Raw genomic sequence first — 21,993 nt, 5'->3', positions numbered from 1 at the left:
TTTATGTAGGGGGGGCGCTAGAGAGCCGCGGATCGGAGCACTCAGGCCGTTCTAGAGATATATTCAGAGCAGACGGGAGGGGTAAGAGAGAGGGAAAAAAAGGAACTGGCTGAGCTACCCTTTGTTTCTCGATTTGCCGAAGAGAACGGGGAAGAGACCGGCGCAACATCACACACTCTGTAAGTCACACTCTAAACATTCCGCAGTGATCGTAGAACACCTGACGTCACAAAGGCTTTTTAAGAATCAAACGGATACAATGTATATGAGTTCTAGAACGCGAATACGTTGTTTCCTTCGCCGGCTGTGTGATTGCTAGGCCTGCAACAGCGGCGACAGAATGAATGAATACGTTTTGGGAATATGTAACAAGAGAGGGGGACCGGGCCAAGGGTACGGGAGGCGGGTTGGATCAATCAACTTAAAAAAGGGATGATCGCAGTATTTACTTCTGGATAACTCGAACGATTCCACATTAAAAGCACACACAGCCATGGGCAAGCACAGCATGGCCGACTGTGGAATCTAAAGCACATAACCGGGTCGTTTTGCCATTCTTTGTCTTTCTATTCGGTGTTAAATTAATCTTTCAAGCTGCTTTTAAATCACTTATGGAAAGTTTGAATTCTCATAAGACACCCTATCTTGTGTAGACTTATTGGAGATGTTGTAACTTCATTTTAAAGGTCGTTTGGTTTAATGTGTTAATGGTCCTCTAATCAATCTGTTGTTCCATGGTTGGGTCAGCTCTTTAAAGTCATAAATATTTCGTTTTAATAAACTGCCATTAGCACTAATTGATGATTTGTTTAGTAGCGTTAAAGGCGAAAAGTAATGAAGTATATTAGGCATAAGTGGATCATGTTTAGCTCGTAGCCCAATGAAACTGAACATGAGCTGACTGGCTAGCCGGCTGCTAATTTTAGTTAGCCTTGTAAAAAAAATAATATATATGTTATTTTATTGCTGCTTATTAACACTTTCTTATAGGGAATACAGTATGATTTACACCAGAAGTAATTTGAGTTGTTTGTGTTAACTATTTGTTGGTTATTTTTGTAAATTAACTAATTGCAGCTTGTTGTCAGGAGTAGATTTGGCTACTATGTGTTTTTGATGTTGTTTATAACATAATTCAAGTACCTTATTAGACTTAACAGCTCTTTTGTATCCGGTTATTAATGAGAATCTACATAGATGTGATATCTGCTTTAAAACAATCTGGTTGCATTTGCGTACAAGTTATGAATCTTTGATTTTGTGTATCCTTAATGTATTCTGATCTCTGATTTGTTTTAAGCTATGATGAAGTTGCTTTTCGAAATCTTTTGAAAATGTATTTTAATTGTATTATTGTTATTTTTATATTTAAAAGCAAGCAAATGTTTGAATCTCACAAATAACATGTCCAGGTAGATGCTTATATATATATAGCCTACCCATGTAAAACATTTTCAGGAAAGACAACTCTAATGATACTTTCATTTGTAATTTACATTTGTAAATGGTTGATACATCTTTTATTAAGTTCTGAAGAGTTTCAGACACATTGAAAATGTAGTAAGAGTTACTGTTACATTTATATAGTGCTTTTTCGGACACTACACTCAAAGCGCTTTACACAGTGAACAGGGGACTCTCCTCAACCTTCACCACTCCAAAAAAAAAAAATGCCTGTATAACAGAAATATGGGCAATTTCCATGTTTGGTGGTAAAATATGAATTGTTTCAACAACTCTATCCACACATACAAATAAGTACTCTGGACTAGGATACAATGTTTATATATTTATTAGTGATGAACTTGTAAAATGACAACCTTGGTACTCTATATTGCTGTATCACTCTGTATTTCTATATTACTCTATGTAGCTATATATGTTGTTTGGATTGGTCAGACGTACTATAAAAAGAAAAGTTGCAGGTTCAATTACACTAAAGGAGTGGTCCAGGAGCTATGACCATTGTGCCCTATCTGTAACAATGTATCCAACCTCCGTTTCCTCCATGGACACTGTCTCTGTAAAGAGTATCAAGTACTTTAGCAATAAGCATCAGCTGAATGACAGGTTTCTATACTTGCATACTACATATAAATATGAATGTAATCATGGTATTTAACACATATAATTACATAACTAATGGAAACTGATTTATTTTGTTTACAGAAATAATGACAAGTGTTAAATTCATTGAATACCATAGGAAATGCTTATGGGTAAAATAGGACCCAAATCTAGTGGTATTTTTGCAAATTCTCTTATAATGGCACTGCAGCGGGTGGTGAAAACCGCCCAGTGCATCACTGGGACTCAACTACCTGCCATCGAGCACATCCAGAGGAAACGCTGTCTGCACCGAGCTCGCAGCATCCTTAAGGACTCCTCTCACCCAGCCCACAGACTGTTTTCTCTCCTGCCCTCTGGCAGGCGTTTCAGGTGCCTCCAGACCAGGACCAGCAGACTAAAGAACAGCTTTTTCCCCAGAGCTGTCTCTTTACTGAACTCTAACCCTCACTGATCCCACTCCCCTCATATACTGATAAACTCTCCTCTCCCTCCTCATACCTCATACACTTTGTTATTTGCACTGCTATAATGTTCATTTGCACTGCTGACTATATTATAGTAACAACTGTTTACATATGCATCTTGCACTACTTATCTGACTGGAATATCATTTGCACTGCCGACTGTTTATTTACAGTACCAATTGTTTACATATACATTTGCAAAACCGTACTTTAACTGTAATATGCAATTACTTTCCACTGCACTTTTACTCGGATAGTTTTTGTCCAATTTAATTTGTACTAATAGTATTTATTGCACTTCTGGTTAGACCCAAACTGCATTTCGTTGCCTTGTACCCGTACTTGTGTAATGACAATAAAGTTGAATCTAATCTAATGGAAAAAAATTATATATATATATATATATATATATACACATACATAAGCAAGCTAAACGTTACAACAACAAAAAAAAGTCACCTGACATGATAGAAGACACCTTAATTGAGGAATTCCTGGAGTGGAGTGGCACATCACAAGACCACTTCATGTAAAAACGAGGTCTTAACTAGATGCCGAGTCATTTTTGACATTCAAATGCATTTTAGTATTAAAAAAAATGTGCATTATGAAAAACAAATTGCATTAAAGTAATGGTAGTTATGGGGGAAAATGTGCTTAATTGTCAAATATTAAATGCCACAATTCCCCCCAAAAAATCGATATTTTCTTGATGATAAATATTTTATTTTGTCCCGTCTTTTTCTGATTTTGGTGTTAAATATGACCTGGTCATGGTCTTGACAGGCTTTGTGAGATTGACCCTGATTTCAAACATGCAAACTGAACTATTATCTGAAGTTTGCCCCCTTTGGGGTCTTCACCACAGTGTTTTTAATATGTGATGTTACAGATTCATTGACCCATTTTCTAGCTTTGTTACAAGGGCTTTCTTTAGTTGCTTCATTTTCAAGTCCGTCTTGCTTTTGTTACAACTGTATTCCATCAGAGATGTTATAACTATTACCATCATCTGTTGCATGGCACATATTTGATCTTTACAGTTTGACTGAAAATAAGCTTTTAAAGCATTATGGTTCTGGTTGTCATTCACATGATAAAGATGAGTGTGTTAGAATGTTGTTTTTTCCCTGCACCGTCACCTTTCCCACATAATTATCATTAGCCAAGTTTGCTAAAGTATTGTTAAAGGGATATTTCACAAAAATGTTTTTACTTATTCTCACGTTGTTCCAAATGCATATGACTTTTGTTCTTCCTTGCAATGCAAAGGGAGATGTTAGGCATCTTTTTCTGGTAAACTATTCCTTAAACGTCTAATTTTTGATGTACGTCGCCAACGTTTAATTTTATTGTTGTTTTTAGGTATTCTGAAAACGTATCTGAAGAACGGTGCTTTTTTCCTGCCTCTCTGGCCCCTTCTGGCTCTGCTGAGAGATGTCCACTCCTGACCCACCCATGGGGGGGACCCCTCGGCCCGGCCCTTCCCCAGGCCCTGGGCTGTCCCCAGGGGCCATGTTGGGGCCTAGTCCTGGACCCTCACCTGGCTCTTCCCATGGCATGATGGGCCCCAGTCCCGGGCCCCCCTCCTCAGGACATCCACTACCACCTCAGGGGCCCTCAGGCTACCCCAAGGACAACATGCATCAGATGCACAAGGTGCTGATCTTTTAAACAATATGTATTAGATTTATGTGTGGTAGGAATGGTGCCATGCATTCTGCTGTTAGGTCAATATCGCTGAGTTGTGTTTTGTTTTAAAGCCAATGGAAGGCATGCATGAGAAAGGCATGCCTGATGATCAACGTTACAATCAAATGAAGGGGATGGGCATGAGACAGGGTGGGCACAGTGGCATGGGTCCACCACCAAGCCCTATGGACCAACACTCTCAAGGTACACTATCATGAATATAATATCGTATATCACTATCTGAATATTGTCGAAATATAATGTAAATGTTTTTTAAATTAAATTAGTAGTTTATTGCTTTGAATAAAAATGGCACAGCTTGAAGGTGTTCTACACTTACAGTGACTTTTGTATGGATGAAGTATGTAAATTTGCTACATGCAGCATCATAGACAGTAAATACTAAATTAACATGGTAAAACTTACAATGTTTTCTACTATTATTAGGAGAATGGTTTCTTTGTACCAGCAAGCATCAAAACAAACATTAAATAAATGATCCAGAAATACACTTATTAAAGATTTGCTATTTATTGTATGCTCTGTTAAATGGCGAACAGACTGTTTAGACTGGGTATAGAGAACCCATCCAACCTGTTTGCTCACGTTTCTCTTTGATGTGCACTGCTTCCTTCCTCGTTTTCCTGAGAGAGATGCTAGAGTGAATGGGGTTGCCCCTTTGAAACAGAAACACAGACAGCTGTTGGAAACCACAAAGTCATGACTGAGAAAGAAACCGAATGTAGTCAAATTACTTTGAAAGTAACAGACATGAACGATTGTTTATTGCAGCTCTGTAATTATTATACAGGTTTATATTTTAGTTTTAACAATCATATCTATTCATAATGTATTGGTGAATTATTTATTATTTTGGTCACAAAATTGGACAATTGTATTTTTGGCTTTCTCTGAATGAATCCTTTGTTGTTGTTTTCAGGTTTTATATTGTATATGCTTATCTTTGAAATAATCTACCACATTTTTTTCTTTGTTTATACATTTGTATTCTCATTAGTGCTGTTTGTCAAGATGGTCTGCCTACTTTGGCCAACTGCTTATATTTTTTTAAATGTATGAATATTTTGCTATATAATTTAAAGCTAGACTATAACTTTTGCCCTCAAGCGGTTGAAGCATTAAACCGCAAGTTACTTGCGAAGGAACATTGTTTTGATAATTATGTGAGTTGGGCTTTAGCTCTGTTCTTCTGTGTGGATGAAATCATGGTTACAGGTGATCATCTTATCAGAGCAAATGTCATTAATGACACCAAATCTCGCCCCCTCCCCTCAAAAAATAAAATCAATAAATAACAACATAAAAGATCTTCTGAGCAGGTAAGAAGTGTATCTTCCGCTGTTGTTTTGACTCATTGAAAACTTTTTATAAATAAATAACTTTACAAAAAGTTAGGCAATTCTGTCATGAGACATAATGATTGCTAGTCATATCAGTTGATGTCAAATGGTGGAAAATATTATAACTTGGCTAGCAGGCAAATATATCAATGTAACTGGTTTAGAGATTGGCATTGTTACCAGCATTAAGTTTGTCCTTCCTCAAATTAAATCAAGCACTGCAGTGTTACAATACATAATAAAATGCCACATTAGAGTGGCTAACACTATATAACTAACTACCACTCTGAGAGAGGTACCTGGCTAACTATCGGTCCAATAAAATGTCTCACCTGTCGAGCAAGACAGAAGCCATCTCTGAGTCAGTTTTTAATGCTTTCAGATAGCTACCTCTGAAAAGCCAAGCCGATGTTATGTCGTGTTTTATTACGGGCTCTGTCGCTTTCCCTTTTTGCTTGTTTCAAAGTTTCTTTATTTTGCATACGGGTGGTTGCCCATAGGGTTGCCTTTTGGAATAATCTATGGTTAATGTGGCTTATTTGTTGTGGCTACAAGCTGTCGGGTTCAAACTGCCACCATCACCGCACATATACACACGCTGTAGTAGGACCTTCTTTTCTTTGTTTACTGACATGACGTAAACACACACCGACAACTGACGGAAGTATGCCATTTCCTGCCAAATCTGTCCCGACAGCTCTAAAATACAAATCATCATTATAGGCTTAACATAGTGAATCGGGGAAAGGCAAAAACATGGTTTGGAAGACTAATTGTTTTGCACTTGATCATTAATAAAACTTTGTTCATTTCTAGTAAATAAATCTTACATATTTAGACTTTATATATGTACTGTATATACAGTAATCAACAACATGATAAATTATTATTTATTTTTTTTAACTATTGATTTTGTTATTTGTAGTGCTTCATGGGAGTGTAGTTCATTCCCTCATAAAAGACGTTAAGTGCACAGTCTTGTACCTTCATATTTTTGTCTGATGTTTTTCTTTTTCCTGTCAAATCAAAGTTTGTAATGTTGTAATCCAACCTGATAATAATGGTCCAAACCATTAACCAAATCAACCAGTTCTGAAATACTTTATGCAATCCCAAAGAAAAAATAATATTTCTGGAACCAAGATGGATGAAAAAGTGGGCGGGCACTGTTGCACTCCATTGACCCTGCTTTCATGAATTCTACAAGGTTACCCATCACCTCTGGGCAGTTCTGAGCATGCCCCCAGCCCGGTACCTGCTAACGGGCCTCCATCTGGCCCCATGATGCCTTCTGGGCCTGGTGCAGTACCTATGGAGGGTGGAGACCCGCAGGTCATGGGGCAGCAGAACCGAAGTGGAAGTGCCGGTGGCTTACCAGGTGCAGGACCCAGCGGAGGGCCTCCAAATGCTGGTGGTGCTGGGGGACCCACACCTTTCAACCAGAACCAGCTACACCAGCTGCGGGCACAGATCATGGCATATAAGATGCTGGCACGCGGACAGCCCCTGCCTGACCACCTGCAGATGGCAGTACAGGGAAAGAGGCCGATGCCAGGCATGCAGCAGGGGATGCCCAATATGCCCCCTGCTTCAGGACAAGGAGTAGGCCCTCCTGGACCAGGGGGCCCTGGACCTGTGGGACCCAACTACAATAGACCACATGGTAAGAGATCAGAAGAGATAATTACTCCTAATTATTTTCCAGCTTTCCTAAATGCAGAAGTAACTACCACTTTGTAAGGGGAGAAGCAGTTTAGAGTTTCTAGTACCATGTAGAGCAGAATGTTGACTAAAAATATTGTACGCTACATGACAAGTTAATCTTCCTTTGTGTATAAACCTTTTATGTACATTACAGGAATGGTTGGACCAAACATGCCACCTCCAGGACCCTCTGGGGTTCCTCCAGGCATGCAGGGACAACCCTCTAATGGACCACCAAAACCATGGCCTGAAGGTAGGTCCATCAATCAGTCTGGGAATTTATCCACATTCAATAGTGATATGAATTTGATATTAAGGCTTCCATCTTTTATCTGGGAAAACTCAACAATATGTGTTTACATTCATATCTCGGAGTCAACTACTATCCATGTGTTTGTAACTGCAGGGCCCATGGTGAACGCTGCTGCCCCTGCCAGTGCCCCGCAGAAGATGATACCTCCCCAGCCTACAGGCCGCCCCTCTCCAGCGCCTCCCTCCGTTCCTCCTGCTGCCTCGCCCGTCATGCCACCACAGACCCAGTCTCCAGGACAACCTGCCCAGCCGCCACCCATGGTGCTCCATCAGAAACAGAACCGCATCACGCCCATTCAGAAACCCCGGGGCCTTGACCCAGTGGAAATCCTTCAGGAAAGAGAGTACAGGTAAGAGGAAGAGTTGAACTGATGTCTTCAGGGAAGATCTGGCAAATAGATTTATTTTTTTGTGTCTTCAACTTCTGGTGGACCAATCTACTGTAGCTTCTCAGTTGACCATTTTCTTCAACATTCAATGTCTTTTTTTCCATCCATCAGGTTACAGGCTCGTATTACCCATCGTATTCAAGAACTGGAGAACCTTCCAGGATCTCTAGCTGGAGACTTGAGGACCAAAGCCAACATTGAGCTCAAGGCTCTTAGGCTGCTTAACTTCCAGAGACAGGTAGGACTTGCAATTCTTCGGAAAGGGTTCGACTTGGTTTTTGACTTCATCTAAATTCTCCCACATTTCAGTGGCCTCTGGTCTTTGACCTATGATGTCTTCTCTCTTTCAGCTCCGTCAGGAAGTAGTGGTGTGTATGCGCCGTGACACTGCCTTGGAGACGGCTCTGAACGGCAAGGCCTATAAGCGCAGCAAGAGACAGTCACTGCGTGAAGCGCGTATCACCGAGAAACTTGAGAAACAGCAGAAGATCGAGCAGGAACGCAAGCGCCGACAGAAACACCAGGTACTTGACCAGTTTGCCTTGGTCTCATTGCTCACCCATGGGAAGCTGATCTTCACAGAATGTCAAGTCTAGAGCGAATTTTTCCCAATTTTTAATCTTAGTGCACAAAGACCAAAAGAAATTTGGATGAGTCTGTGATGATGATGATTATTGTACTTGTAGGAGTATCTAAACAGCATCCTGCAGCATGCTAAGGACTTCAAGGAATACCATCGCACCATCACCGGAAAGATGCAGAAAGTGACCAAAGCTGTGGCCACGTACCATGCCAACACTGAGAGAGAGCAGAAGAAAGAGAATGAGCGTATCGAGAAGGAGAGAATGAGAAGGCTGATGGTAAGCAGACACATTTTTTCTCCGTCTTATCTTGAAATATGAAACTTGCCTCATTAAAGTTGTTGTCAGGCATCACTCCATGTCTGCAAAAAGGAACATCTCCAGACTGAGGTCTTTGCATATGTTTGTCCCAGGCTGAGGATGAGGAGGGTTACAGGAAGCTGATTGATCAGAAGAAAGACAAACGTCTGGCATACTTACTGCAGCAGACAGACGAGTATGTGGCCAACCTCACCGAGCTCGTCAGAGCCCACAAAGCTGTCCAGGCTCTCAAAGACAAGAAGAAGAAGAAGAAAAAGAAGAAGGTGATGAGATTGAATTGAGATTCAGAGTTAATGAAGTAATCTAGCTTTACACTTACATTGGAATGGATTCCTCGCTAGATTTATCAGTGTAAGTGTCTTGCTACATTCTGGAGTTTAAGGGTTCTCCTCGTTTGTCTCCTCACAGAAGACAGAGAATGCAGAGGGTGGAGCACCTGTTCTGGGTCCAGATGGAGAGGTGAGTTCCAGACATCATTTTACACAAATGATGATTAGTTCAATGATTACACAGCTCTTTTACATACTATAAATGTGAATGGGGCGATTAAGCTAAACAGCAATACTGGCAGAACGGCACCATAAAAGCAGTCCATAAGACTTGTCCACTGTTTTCTAAAGTCTTCTGAAGTCATACAATTGCTTTGTATGAGGGACAGAATGAAATGCAAGTTGTTTTTCTTTGAAAATCTTCCTCCTCGCCATAGCTTTCTAATATCTTGCCACAATAAAAGTTGAGAATCACTGTTCCTCTAAAAAAAACAAAAGTTTGTTCTAGTGCAATGTTGTCTCACTAAGTTTTCCTGGTATTTTTAGCCACTGGATGAGACCAGTCAGATGAGTGATCTACCTGTGACGGTGATTCATGTGGACAGTGGGAATATCCTCACTGGCATGGATGCTCCTAAAGCTGGACAACTGGATACTTGGCTGGAGATGAATCCAGGGTAAGCATTTGCTTTGTCTTAGCAGAAATTTCAAATTACTCATTGATATTTCTCAGTGCCAAAATAATTACTATTTTTATATTTTTGATTTGTGAGTTCTCATAACATCATGCCTAAATCAACAGGTTTTAAGGTGCTTGGAGTCATTTACTCCACAAACATTGTGTTTTGAATGTTTTGTCAAAAACATTTTTTGTAGGTACGAAGTTGCTCCCCGGTCAGATAGTGAAGATAGTGGCTCAGAGGAGGACGAGGTACAGCAGTTTTTCACCTCTCATCTCTCTTGAGCATATCTGAGCAGCAATGTCTACTGTGCTCTCTGCCAAGGAGGTTTACATGTGATGAAAGTGAAAACGATATTGTTGTGGGGGTATCTTCACAGCTTTTAAGCTGTCAGAAAGTAGACCATCAGAATATGAATAATATAAGTGATTAGGGCTGTCAAAATTGCTCAAAAATGACATTCGAATATTCCCTCTAAAAAAAACACATATATTCGAACTATTCGAATATCTGGTTGCGCATTTGGTCAATGACGCGCATTACGTCAATAACAGGACAAATTAATACAAAGAGACATAACTATTTGTATAGGTAGTTTATTTAAGTTTAAACATATTTGACAACGTATTACCTACACAAAAACAAGTAAATCAACTAATGGCCAAGACCTCACTCTACGCCGCCACACGCAGGCACTCTTTCTCTCTCTCTCGCCCTCACGCTCTCTCTGCATAACGGTTTAAAAGAACAACAACAATAAACAAATGTTGAGTGCTGATCAAGAGTTTTGTGCAAGCAATATAAGGTCGCCACTCTTGTCCTAAATATAGCAGGCTTCATTCAGTGACGAAATAACTTCGAATGGAAGCCATGACAGACCCAGGAGAACATATTACTTATTTTTAAATTATGACATTTATTTCATATGATATTCTATAAGTGATGTAGTTTTATGTGAGATGCTGCTATGAGCTGATATAAATGGTTATGTCTTCCTTTAATTATATCTAAAGGTTTTTGCACTTTGTAATTAATGTGGCAGTTATCGACTTATAATACAAATATACAAGATTTGCCCCCAAATAGACTTCCATTGCATGTTGTTTTTTTACAAACTGTAGCACGAATGGAAATTAATCTGTGGTAAAGACAACAAAGATGTGCCCAGTAGATCTTAACTCAGAAAAGTCCTTTTTAAAATCGAATCCTTTGTTAAAAACAGTAGTTTTAGTTTGATGCTTGCATAACCACTGTTACTCCGTAAATTGTCCCGTATATGTAGCATTTAATTTTTTTGTTGGTGGCCAAAAGTTTGGAATAATGTACAGATTTTGCTCTTATGGAAAGATGTTGGTACTTTTATTCACCAAAGTGGCATTCAACTGATCACAATGTTAGTCAGGACATTAATAACGTGAAAAATTACAATTTGAAAGACATGTTCAGAACTTCTTAAACTGCTTCAAAGAGTTCATCACAAAATCCTCCACATGCAGCAATGACAGCTTTGCAGATCCTTGTTATTCTAGCTGTCAGTTTGTCCAGATACTCAGGTGACATTTCACCCCACACTTCCTGTAGCACTTGCCATAGATGTGGCTGTAGATTGGCACTTCTCACGCACCTTACAGTCTAGCTGATCCCACAAAAGCTCAATGGGGTTCAGATCCATAACACTCTTCCAATTATCTGTTGTCCAATGTCTGTGTTTCTTTGCCCACTCTAATCGTCTTCATTTTGTTTTTCTGTTTCAAAAGTGCCTTTTCTTTGCAATTCTTCCCATAAGTCCTCCTGAGTCTTCTCTTTACTGTTGTACATGAAACTGGTTTTGAGCGGGTAGAATTCAATGAAGCTGTCAGCGGAGGACATGTGAGGCGTCTATTTCTCAAACTAGAGACTCTGATGTGCTTATCCTCTAGTTTAGTTGTACATCTGGCCTTCCACATCTCTTTCTGTCCTTGTTAGAGCCAGTTGTCCTTTTGTCTTTGAAGACTGTAGTTACACCTTTGTATGACATCTTCAGTTTTTTGGCAATTTCAAGCATTGTATGGCCTTCATTCCTCAAAACAATGATTGACTTAAGACATGCCAGTCTATTGCATACTGTGGCAAATCAAATACAAACACAAAGATGATGTTAAGCTTCATTTAATGAACTAAATAGCTTTCAACTGTGTTTGATATAATGGCAAGTGATTTTCTAGTACCAAATGATCAATTTAGCATGATTACTCAAGGATAAGGTGTCGGAGTGATACCTGCTGTATAGATTTGATAAAAAATGACCTTTTTCAAATGGTGATGGTACTGTTTTTTACATCAGTAATGTCCTGACTACTGTATACTTTGTGATCAGTTGAATGCTGCTTTGGTGAATTCAAGTATCAATTTCCTTCAGAAACAGCAAAATCTGTACATTATTCCAAACTTGTGTGTGTGTGTGTGTGTGTGTGTGTGTGTGTGTGTGTGTGTGTATTTCTATTTTATATATTTAAACATTTCTTATTTTATGTACCTCCTTGTTCTCCAAAGGATGAAGATGAGGAGCAGCATCAGCTTAGTCAGTCCTCATCAGAAGAGAAGAAAAAGTTTCCAGATCCAGACAACGAGGATGTGTCTGAGGTGGACGTCCGGCACATCATTGAGTAAGTTATGGAATAAGAGCTGTACCTGTGATTGTAAAACAGAATTTTTGAGAATATTTTAGCAGGTTTCTTGTGTTTTCAGATGTTGTCTTAATATATCCTGATATGATATGCAGCCAAATGAATCAGATCTGTTATATCTCTCACAGGCATGCCAAGCAGGATGTTGACGATGAATATGGCAATGCAGCGTTTGCTCGTGGACTGCAGTCGTACTACGCTGTGGCGCACGCGGTCACTGAGAAGGTGGATGGACAGTCGACTCTGCTAGTGAATGGACAGCTCAAGCAATACCAGGTACTAACATACAACACAATATCCAACAGACTAGACAGTCTACAAACACACTACCCTAGTATGTGTTTTAAGTTCTACTGTCCGTCCCCCTGTAGATCAAAGGTCTGGAGTGGCTGGTGTCTTTGTATAACAATAACTTGAATGGAATTCTAGCTGATGAAATGGGTTTGGGAAAAACCATCCAGACTATCGCACTCATCACCTACCTCATGGAGTACAAACGACTGAATGGACCCTTCCTCATTATCGTTCCGCTCTCGTGAGTCACTTCAACTTTGATTTTCTGGCTTTTTCTGCTGTATTTGGCCGGACAGCAGATGATACAATGTAAATCAGATCTTTATGCCATCTGCCATTACAAAGAATTGTGTGAACTCATTTTTATATTTAAGTATTTTACAAGAAACTAGCTGTGATCAAACACCCATTTTGATCTAACTGCAGTGATATTTATTGTAATTATTTGTTTTCCCTGTTACAGGACTCTGTCGAACTGGGTGTATGAGTTTGATAAGTGGGCCCCGTCTGTGGTGAAAGTTGCTTACAAGGTCATTATTTGAAGTAGTACACAATATTTAAATATTGTCAGAAATAAATGAAGGCAATAGAAACTAGGGGTGTGTTCTCGTGGACTCGATCAATGTCATCATCCACTGCCGAAATTCGATTCCAATACTCAAGAACGCAAGTATCGAGAATGCACAAAATTACCCAGATGTGTTCTTGATCAGTCCAAATATCGAGGATGAATCGCGGATGGTGACTTGTGGGCAAGAACCCAATTGAAGTCTCAGAAGTCATAGCGGCACTATTGTGGTAGATGGGATTTATCGTTGTTTTTTTCGCTCAAATGTTTACAGCTGTAAGCTTGTGAAAGTTTGACTGCTCGTGAGGGTTGTTCTACTCCGTCAGCATCTGTTGTTTGTTGGGCATCATTTATATAAAGTAATAAACAAATTCCAAGGTATCTTGGCAAGACTGGTCTTCATAAGAACACAAGTCCGTTCTCTGCATTCTTAGCATTGAGAAACACCCAGGGTTTTTGTCAGCTAACCAAAAGTAAAACTAAATAACAAGGTCACCCAAGCATGTATCTGAACTCAACTAACTTTATTTGCTAATTTTCTTCTCAGGGGTCTCCTGCCGCTCGCCGTGCGTTCATTCCCATTTTGCGCAGCGGCAAGTTCAACGTGCTGATCACCACTTACGAATACATCATCAAAGACAAACAAGTGCTGGCCAAGGTACAATCCGTTTCAAGCCTGTTGAGTTGAAGGGGTTTATTGTCATCAAACTTGTTTGTTCATTGCTGGGTTTTTGAAGAATGCAGACAATTCGTTCAGGTTTTAACAATACATTTGGTCTCGATTAGCTCCGCTGGAAGTACATGATAGTGGACGAAGGGCATCGTATGAAGAATCACCACTGTAAGTTGACTCAGGTGTTGAACACGCACTACCTTGCACCCCGGCGTATTCTGCTCACCGGCACACCGCTGCAGAACAAGCTGCCAGAGCTGTGGGCTCTGCTCAACTTCCTACTGCCCACCATCTTCAAGAGCTGCAGCACCTTTGAGCAGTGGTTCAATGCTCCATTCGCCATGACCGGAGAGAAGGTAATCAGAATTCAAATAATATTAGATGAACGATTTAGCCTTTCCCCATTGAAGTAGATGGGTGCTTGGGTATTAACCCAATGTTTTTATGTATTTTTTTACCTGATCATGTTTTAAAGGTGGACCTGAACGAGGAAGAGACCATTCTGATCATTCGTCGTCTGCACAAAGTGCTCCGTCCCTTCCTGCTCAGAAGACTCAAGAAGGAAGTGGAGGCCCAACTGCCAGAGAAGGTTTGTTATGGACCTTATAGGCCTTAATAGATTAAACGCTTTATTGCTTAAATGCTATTTATGTAAATCCGCCTCTTCACTTCCGGCGTTCAGGTGGAATATGTGATCAAGTGTGACATGTCTGCGCTACAGAGAGTTCTGTACAGACACATGCAGGCTAAAGGAGTGCTGCTCACTGACGGATCTGAGAAAGACAAGAAGGTGAGAGCATGTGATCCAGGAAGAGATGTGTGGAGACTTTAACAACTGTATCTTCAGGAAGGATCTAATGCAACTTTCTGTCTGTTATAGGGTAAAGGAGGCACTAAGACACTAATGAACACTATTATGCAGTTGAGGAAGATTTGTAACCACCCTTACATGTTCCAACACATTGAGGTGAGTGTCCGTTGTATTTATTCTCCTTACAATGTTGTTTATATGCTGTTCAACTGTCCCATAGGATTTTTTTTGTACCTTATTTGGTATTTTTCTGTTTGTTTTGTAGGAATCTTTCTCTGAGCACTTGGGCTTCACTGGAGGCATTGTTCAAGGGTAATCAAAAATGTATCCATGTTGAAGACAACACAGTCCGCATTCTTATTTTTATCCTTCGTGACTTATTTTATTCTGTCTTGACCAATTACAGACCTGATTTGTACCGCGCCTCTGGTAAGTTTGAGCTGCTGGATCGTATTCTGCCGAAGCTTCGCGCCACCAACCACAAAGTGCTGCTCTTCTGTCAGATGACCTCTCTCATGACCATCATGGAGGACTACTTCGCCCACCGTAACTTCAAATACCTGCGCTTGGACGGTGAGCTGTCTTCAAACAGATTCACTCATCTGTCTGATTTAGAATTGCATAGAATGAAAAGGATATTTTGGATGCTGTTAAACTGTCGCTCTTTTTTTTTTTTTTTTTCTACAAATCGTCAACAAATAATGTCCAGAATGTAAACGTTTTTTTTCCGCCCTCCCCTTTTTGTTTTTGTCTGTAGGAACCACTAAGGCTGAGGATCGTGGTATGTTGCTGAAGAACTTCAATGATGCATCGTATCAGTACTTCATCTTCCTGTTGAGTACCAGAGCTGGAGGTCTGGGGCTGAACCTGCAGTCTGCAGACACCGTTATCATCTTTGACAGTGACTGGAACCCTCACCAGGTACCATCCTGTCTCCTGTACAAAAGCAATGGAATCCTATCAGTATAGAATATATGAAAATGGGTTTGGAATGTTTGTAGAGTAGAATGCTTACAATAGAATCTTTGTTAAAAAAGAATTTTTGTTTAACAGAATGAATAGATTCAGTAAATGGAACATTAGTAGAACAGAATGTGTAGAATGAAAAATGTAAATAAAGAGCCATTAGATGCTAGAGATTGACCAATAGTGGATTTTGCGGATACTGATAACTAAGGTGGTGGGAAAGGTCAAAAACCTATTAATCGGACAATAGTTTTTAAAATCGATTTATAGAATGTAAAAAAAAAAATCTATGATGGCACAGACACAGAGGCTACAAGAGTTCAAGTTCAGAAGCCTAATAAAAACCACAAAGAAATGAAGATTTGGTACATAACTCTGGACTTTTAACTATAAACAAGCTCGAAACACACTGGTGACTCTTATTTTGAAATGGAGACTTGGCCCTGTTAAAATGCTCTAAGTATTCGCCAAACTAAAACTGAGGTGTGAAATTTCTGCGACACTCACCACCAAACGGAGTTGCAAAAATAAATAATGTTTTCAAAAGAGCTTTCTGAATACATCCTTCATTTACCATTGGTCAAACAAAAAGATAGTCCCACCCCGCTACTCATGCCAATGGTTGAGTAATGTTGTTGGGTGTTTTCTTGTAGTCAATGTAATGATTTTTTTGTACTTGTTTTTTTGTTGTTTAATGGTCCAACAATATTATCTTTGTATGTAATGTCTCTGACGTCTCTTTTCTCTCATAGGATCTGCAGGCCCAGGATCGTGCTCATCGTATCGGGCAGCAGAACGAGGTGCGTGTGCTGCGTCTGTGTACTGTGAACAGTGTAGAAGAGAAGATACTGGCCGCTGCCAAATACAAGCTGAACGTGGACCAGAAGGTCATCCAGGCTGGTATGTTCGACCAGAAATCCTCCGGCCACGAGCGCAGAGCTTTACTCCAAGCCATCCTGGAGCACGAAGAGCAGGATGAGGTACGGACACTTGTCAAATAACTGTTTTAAAGCCCTGAAAATACGTGTACACCCTCAGTTGTTGTTTTTTTTTTGTAGCATTGACCCTCTCTTTCTCTTCCTCAGGAGGAGGATGAGGTACCTGATGATGAGACGGTCAACCAGATGATTGCCAGAAGTGAGGAAGAGTTTGATCAATTCATGGTTAGTAGCTCTACCACATCAATACTCCCAATTTGGAATTCCCAATTCCAGGGTGATTGTCCCTGTAATAAGTGCACTGTAAATTGCTTTGGATAAAAGCGTCCGCCAAATGCATAAATGTAAATGTATTTCATCACTCTGTGTAGAAAAGGGGAAAAAAAGAGACTCTCTATTAAAAAAAAAAAATTAGCTTTGTCAGCACGCGAAAGTTCGCTCCAGGTGTGAATGGCTTGTTATGAATCAATTTATTTGTTTTATTTTTTGGTCTTTTTTCGTTTCTTTTCCTCTAGCGCATGGACCTTGACCGCCGCCGCGAAGAGGCTCGTAACCCGAAGCGCAGACCCCGTCTGATGGAGGAAGATGAGCTGCCTACCTGGATCATGAAGGATGATGCAGAGGTGGAAAGACTCACCTGTGAGGAAGAGGAGGAGAAGATGTTCGGCCGTGGCTCCCGTCAGAGGAAGGAGGTGGACTATAGTGACTCGCTCACGGAGAAACAGTGGCTCAAGGTGAATGACGTTCGTAAAAATCCCCATTGCAGTGTATGGGCAGTTACAAAATGGCAAGTGTCTTTACGTACTTCACTCTCTTGTAGGCCATCGAGGAAGGCACACTCGACGAGATTGAAGAGGAAGTGCGCCACAAGAAGACGACTCGGAAGAGGAAGCGGGACCGTGATCTTGACCTTCCAGGTCCGGCCACACCCAGCTTTAGTGGGCGGAGCAGAGATAAAGATGACGACGGTAAGAAGCAGAAGAAACGCGGCCGCCCTCCTGCTGAAAAACTCTCCCCCAACCCTCCCACTCTTACCAAGAAGATGAAGAAGATTGTGGATGCTGTCATCAAGTACAAGGACGGGTTAGTTGGTTCTGTCTTATTCTCCTCTTGAACACTTTTAGCACAAATGGGACTGAACCAAAGTGTTTTAAAACTTGAAGCTCTTTAACTTGATGCATTCTATTGTGTATCAGAGCTCATGTAGTATTGTAATGACCTCCTGCCTTGTTGTGTTTTGTAGCAATGGAAGACAGCTCAGTGAGGTGTTTATTCAACTGCCTTCTCGTAAAGAGCTACCAGAATATTATGAACTGATTCGCAAACCTGTGGACTTCAGGAAGATCAAGGTATGTCACTTCATGTTTTTCTGCGACTTATATCTGGCTCGCCAATAAAATTCCAAATAGACCCAAATATACTTATACTTGGGTAATATGGTTACTCTACAGGAGCGCATCAAGAGTCATAAGTACCGCAGTCTAAACGACATGGAGAAGGACGTCATGCTGCTCTGCTCGAACGCTCAGACCTTTAACTTGGAAGGATCACTGGTAAACGTCCCTCTCCTGTTAAAGCTGGGTGCTATGACGTACATATATAACATTTCAACAACATTTAAGCTGAAGAGTATAATTTCTGTGCCATAAGGCCATCAAACTGAATTGCAAAAATGGTTGTTTTCAAAAAGCTTTTTCAAATACTCCCCCAGGCTGTCATTGGCTGAACAAACCTATATTCCCTTTAGTCCCACATAGTTCCCTTAAAGTTTATGAAACCCTGATCATGGGTGTATTGATGCTGACTACCACCCCTGGAGTCGCAAGTTCGAATCCAGGGCATGCCGAGAGGCTCCAGCCAGGTCTCCCGAGCAACCAAATTTGCCCATTTGCTAGGGAGGGTAGAATCACATGGGGTAACCTCCTCGTGGTCACGATTAGTGTTTCTCGCTCTCAATGGGGCGCGTGGTAAATTGTGTGTGAATTGTGGGGAGTAGCATGAGCCTCCACATGCGGAGTCTCCGCGGAGTCTCCACAGAGTCATGCACAGCGGGACACGTGATAATATGCGCGGATTGACGGTCTCAGAAGCGGAGGCAACTGAAACTTGTCCTCCGCCATCCGGATTGAGGTGAGTAACCCGCGCCACCACGAGGACCTACTAAGTAGTGGGATAAAATATTATTATTATTATTATTAGTATTTTTTTTTTTAAATGAACCCCGATCTTATGGATCATCCCATGCTTATGATGTGAGACATTTTTGTGAATATTCATGTTCCTTTCAAAAGTGCTAAATTAATATAGAAACCACAACAGAGGGCGGTTATAAAATTAAACGTGCTGTACACTGGAAGTGTTCAACTGTATTTGGCTGACTCAAAGTTCCTTATCATTATTTTCTTTCAGATCTATGAAGACTCCATCGTGCTGCAGTCCGTGTTCACCAGCGTGCGGCAGAAGATTGAGAAAGAGGAAGACAGCGAGGGAGAGGAGAGTGAGGAGGAGGAAGAAGAGGCAGATGACGGATCAGAGTCCGAATGTGAGCATTGATGACTATATTGAACTTGTACACTAAATAATATGTAAAAATTCAGAAATGATCTGAGCACAGTTGTAAGACAATTGGCATTGGAAAATGTTCATATATGTGTGTTTTAGCTCGTTCAGTGAAGGTGAAGATCAAGTTGAGTCGCAAGGAAAAAATGGAGAGGGGGAAGGGAAGACGGCGAACCGGACGGAGCTCACGCCCCAAACCTGTTGTTAGCGACGATGACACCGAAGAGGAACAGGAGGAGGTATCATGTAAAATAATTGTCCAAATGAAAAGAAAAGTTGCTAGTTGCATTTAAGCAAACTTTATTTGTTTTCTCCCTATGATTTTGGGGTCAATAGTGCAACAGACAGGTTCTAGAAGAAAAAATCCAATAACATTATTCCATAGGCAAATAATTTTTTAACAATAACTTATAAACCTTTAAAGACAGACCAAGATTACACAAGATTTACCCAATTTTCCACAGTTTCAATCGCTATCCAGTTATGATACCATGATGCATCTCAATGTATTGAATTGTGACTCATGTATTGCCGACACTCATCCTCTGCTCGCATCAACCTTCACTTAAGCTAAACGTTTTCCCAATCTTTCTTCACAGGAGCGTTCAGGTAGTGGCAGCGATGAAGATTAAAGCTCCTACAGGACCAATCACTCACTGATGCCGCAGATACGTGGTGTTGCATCAGACTCAGTGGGCATAGTTTTACTCTAGATGAGCTTTTAGAGAGAGAAATGTATACAAAAAGATTAAATGAAACTGAAAAATCTTCCATTCGCATATTTAAGCAGGTGATCTCCATTTATGTATAGTAAGACAGTTTAAGTATTGAGCATTGTTTGTTTTTCCATAAATGTTTGTATTATTTCTCTCAAGAAAGTGACGTAAGATGGACCGATATCTGACCAACTGGCTGACAGTGGACCAGTAAGAGTGGACAATGTTTAAATACCCTCTTGTTGTTTTTAACAGTTTGAAAGTCACCCCACCCCAGACCCCAGGATGCATGTTGTTTGTGGAAAACACAGCAAGTTTGTTCTCTTTCCGTTTTCCTATTGCTCTTTCTGTTTAAATTAAGATTACAAATGGGATTAAGGTACTTCCTCCTCATAGACGTCCTGTCAGGAGAAATGGGGGAGAATAGGGTGTAGGATTCTGTACTGTGTCAGTGTCACTGGATTTCCAAAATGCACAATAAAGGCCTTTCAGAAATATTCCTAATGCTTGTGAGTTGTGCACATGAATCAAGGAGGTCTACAATGCCTGGAGGGACACATTTTAATAGTTAAAAATGGATATCAATTATTTGTAATTGTAAATCAAGTCATTGTAAATTGTCAATTGTAAGTAATTGAAGTTATGGAATTATGGCCCATAATAGATGTGTCCTATTTCAAATAATTTAACATTGTAATTGAATTGACATGATGAATTCATTGAAAGTGCATAAATCAATATTTTCTAAGAAAAACACCAAACTCAAGGACATTTAATTAGCATTATAAAAAGCATCCTTGGAAGTCAATATATTGTTTCTTTTCATATTGAACATAAGAGTATCATTAACCTACAGTCCACAGCAATCCATTCTGCAATAGAGTTAGTCACCGATTGGCTTAAAGACCATTCACACAGGAAGTGTACCTGCATTATGTATGAAGCTTTTATGTATTTTTTATTTTTGATGGTCTATCAACACGTCCGTCAGACAGGAGTCATTGGTCGTTGTGTCACATCACTGTTTTTTCCCAGCCATGAGCACTGAGAGCCACAGAAGTTGAAGGTATTGCTCAGTTTGGTATCCATTCAGATCAGTTCAGTATCCTTTTTTTAACCTAGATAAAATAAAATAAAAACTAATTGAGATTAAATCTCTTTTTCAAAAGTGGATTGTTCAAGAAGGCAGCAACCAGTACCAAAAAAATGTTTGTTTTTTTTAAATGAAAATGATAAAGTAAGTCAAGCAGAGGATAAAACAAAATACCCAGCAATCCAGTCAAAGGCAATTTCCAACAGGACTATACTCAAGGTTGATTATAAGTGCCATAAATTAATCCAGTTGGGGAGCACTGCAAGTTTGAAATGATCCTGTAAATTGTTGCAAATGTTGGTGACTTAAAATATTTTTTACCCAGTGCAGACCTAATACGGGGAACAGCAAGTTGTATAGAGTCCTTTGAGCGAAGATTGTAATGTTGAATTTTTACAAAGATTTTAAAGAGAAGTAAATGGGTAACAGGTCACTTATCGTTTTATAAATGAAACAGTACAAAAGTGAGTACCGTTGTGAGTCTGGAGCAGTTCAGCATTAGCATACAGTAGAGTAGTGAGTTTGATAACCACAACCAATATTGCATGTTCACAGCAAACACTGAACTCCTGGTCCTTGCTACCGCTTTAAATATGCACATGTTTACTGACTTGGTAGTTTAGGATAGGAAAAGTCTAACTAGATTAAAATATTTGAGGTATAAGACACATTTTTTTGTTTATTGGAGCAGTCATTCAATTATAATTGGTCATATATTTCCCTCCATAAATAACAGTATGTAGTTAAGTGCTTTCACTCTTCTATCTGGAAAATACCTTTGCATACACCCATCAATTGTGAGAATCTTAAACCAAACCCAAAACCAGGGCCGGCGCTACCTATAGGCGAACTAGGCTGTTGCCTAG

At 40.1% G+C, this 21,993-nt stretch overlaps 1 protein-coding gene across 2 annotated transcripts; it reads left to right on the top strand.

The window, feature by feature from the left end:
- The first annotated feature begins 61 nt into the window (after positions 1 to 61).
- LOC127647284 (transcription activator BRG1) lies at positions 62 to 20,516 on the top strand. 2 transcript variants are annotated; one of them, XM_052131443.1, is made up of 34 exons: positions 62 to 179; positions 3,900 to 4,193; positions 4,298 to 4,430; positions 6,795 to 7,250; positions 7,446 to 7,544; positions 7,698 to 7,953; positions 8,104 to 8,230; positions 8,343 to 8,516; positions 8,679 to 8,852; positions 8,987 to 9,157; positions 9,306 to 9,353; positions 9,710 to 9,840; positions 10,040 to 10,094; positions 12,376 to 12,488; positions 12,638 to 12,785; positions 12,881 to 13,044; positions 13,267 to 13,333; positions 13,919 to 14,029; positions 14,158 to 14,400; positions 14,520 to 14,633; positions 14,727 to 14,834; positions 14,925 to 15,011; positions 15,121 to 15,167; positions 15,262 to 15,428; positions 15,613 to 15,776; positions 16,574 to 16,801; positions 16,907 to 16,984; positions 17,275 to 17,493; positions 17,580 to 17,842; positions 18,003 to 18,108; positions 18,211 to 18,312; positions 19,169 to 19,301; positions 19,421 to 19,557; positions 19,918 to 20,516. In XM_052131443.1, exons 2-34 carry the CDS (start codon positions 3,972 to 3,974, stop codon positions 19,948 to 19,950), a joined length of 4,878 nt encoding a protein of 1,625 aa, XP_051987403.1. In that variant the 5' UTR covers positions 62 to 179; positions 3,900 to 3,971; the 3' UTR covers positions 19,951 to 20,516. The 2 variants fall into 2 exon arrangements, with proteins under 2 accessions (XP_051987403.1, XP_051987402.1); XM_052131442.1 differs by having other exon boundaries at positions 9,303 to 9,353.
- Positions 20,517 to 21,993: the final 1,477 nt, after the last annotated feature.

Source organism: Xyrauchen texanus, chromosome 8, assembly GCF_025860055.1.
Source record: "Xyrauchen texanus isolate HMW12.3.18 chromosome 8, RBS_HiC_50CHRs, whole genome shotgun sequence".
NCBI classification, from domain to species: Eukaryota; Metazoa; Chordata; class Actinopteri; order Cypriniformes; family Catostomidae; genus Xyrauchen; species Xyrauchen texanus.
Note: the sequence above shows the minus strand (reverse complement) of the source record. Positions and strands in the feature narration are given on the sequence as shown.

What these genes read in the sequence shown, in the direction of transcription:
- LOC127647284 (XM_052131442.1), top strand. Translation starts at nt 3,972, where the DNA reads ATGTCCACTCCTGACCCACCCATGGGGGGGACCCCTCGGCCCGGCCCT. An exon ending in ACTGGAGGCATTGTTCAAGG is followed by an intron (nt 15,168 to 15,261) that starts GTAATCAAAAAT and finishes GACCAATTACAG; the next exon opens with ACCTGATTTGTACCGCGCCT. An exon ending in CAAATACCTGCGCTTGGACG is followed by an intron (nt 15,429 to 15,612) that starts GTGAGCTGTCTT and finishes TTTTGTCTGTAG; the next exon opens with GAACCACTAAGGCTGAGGAT.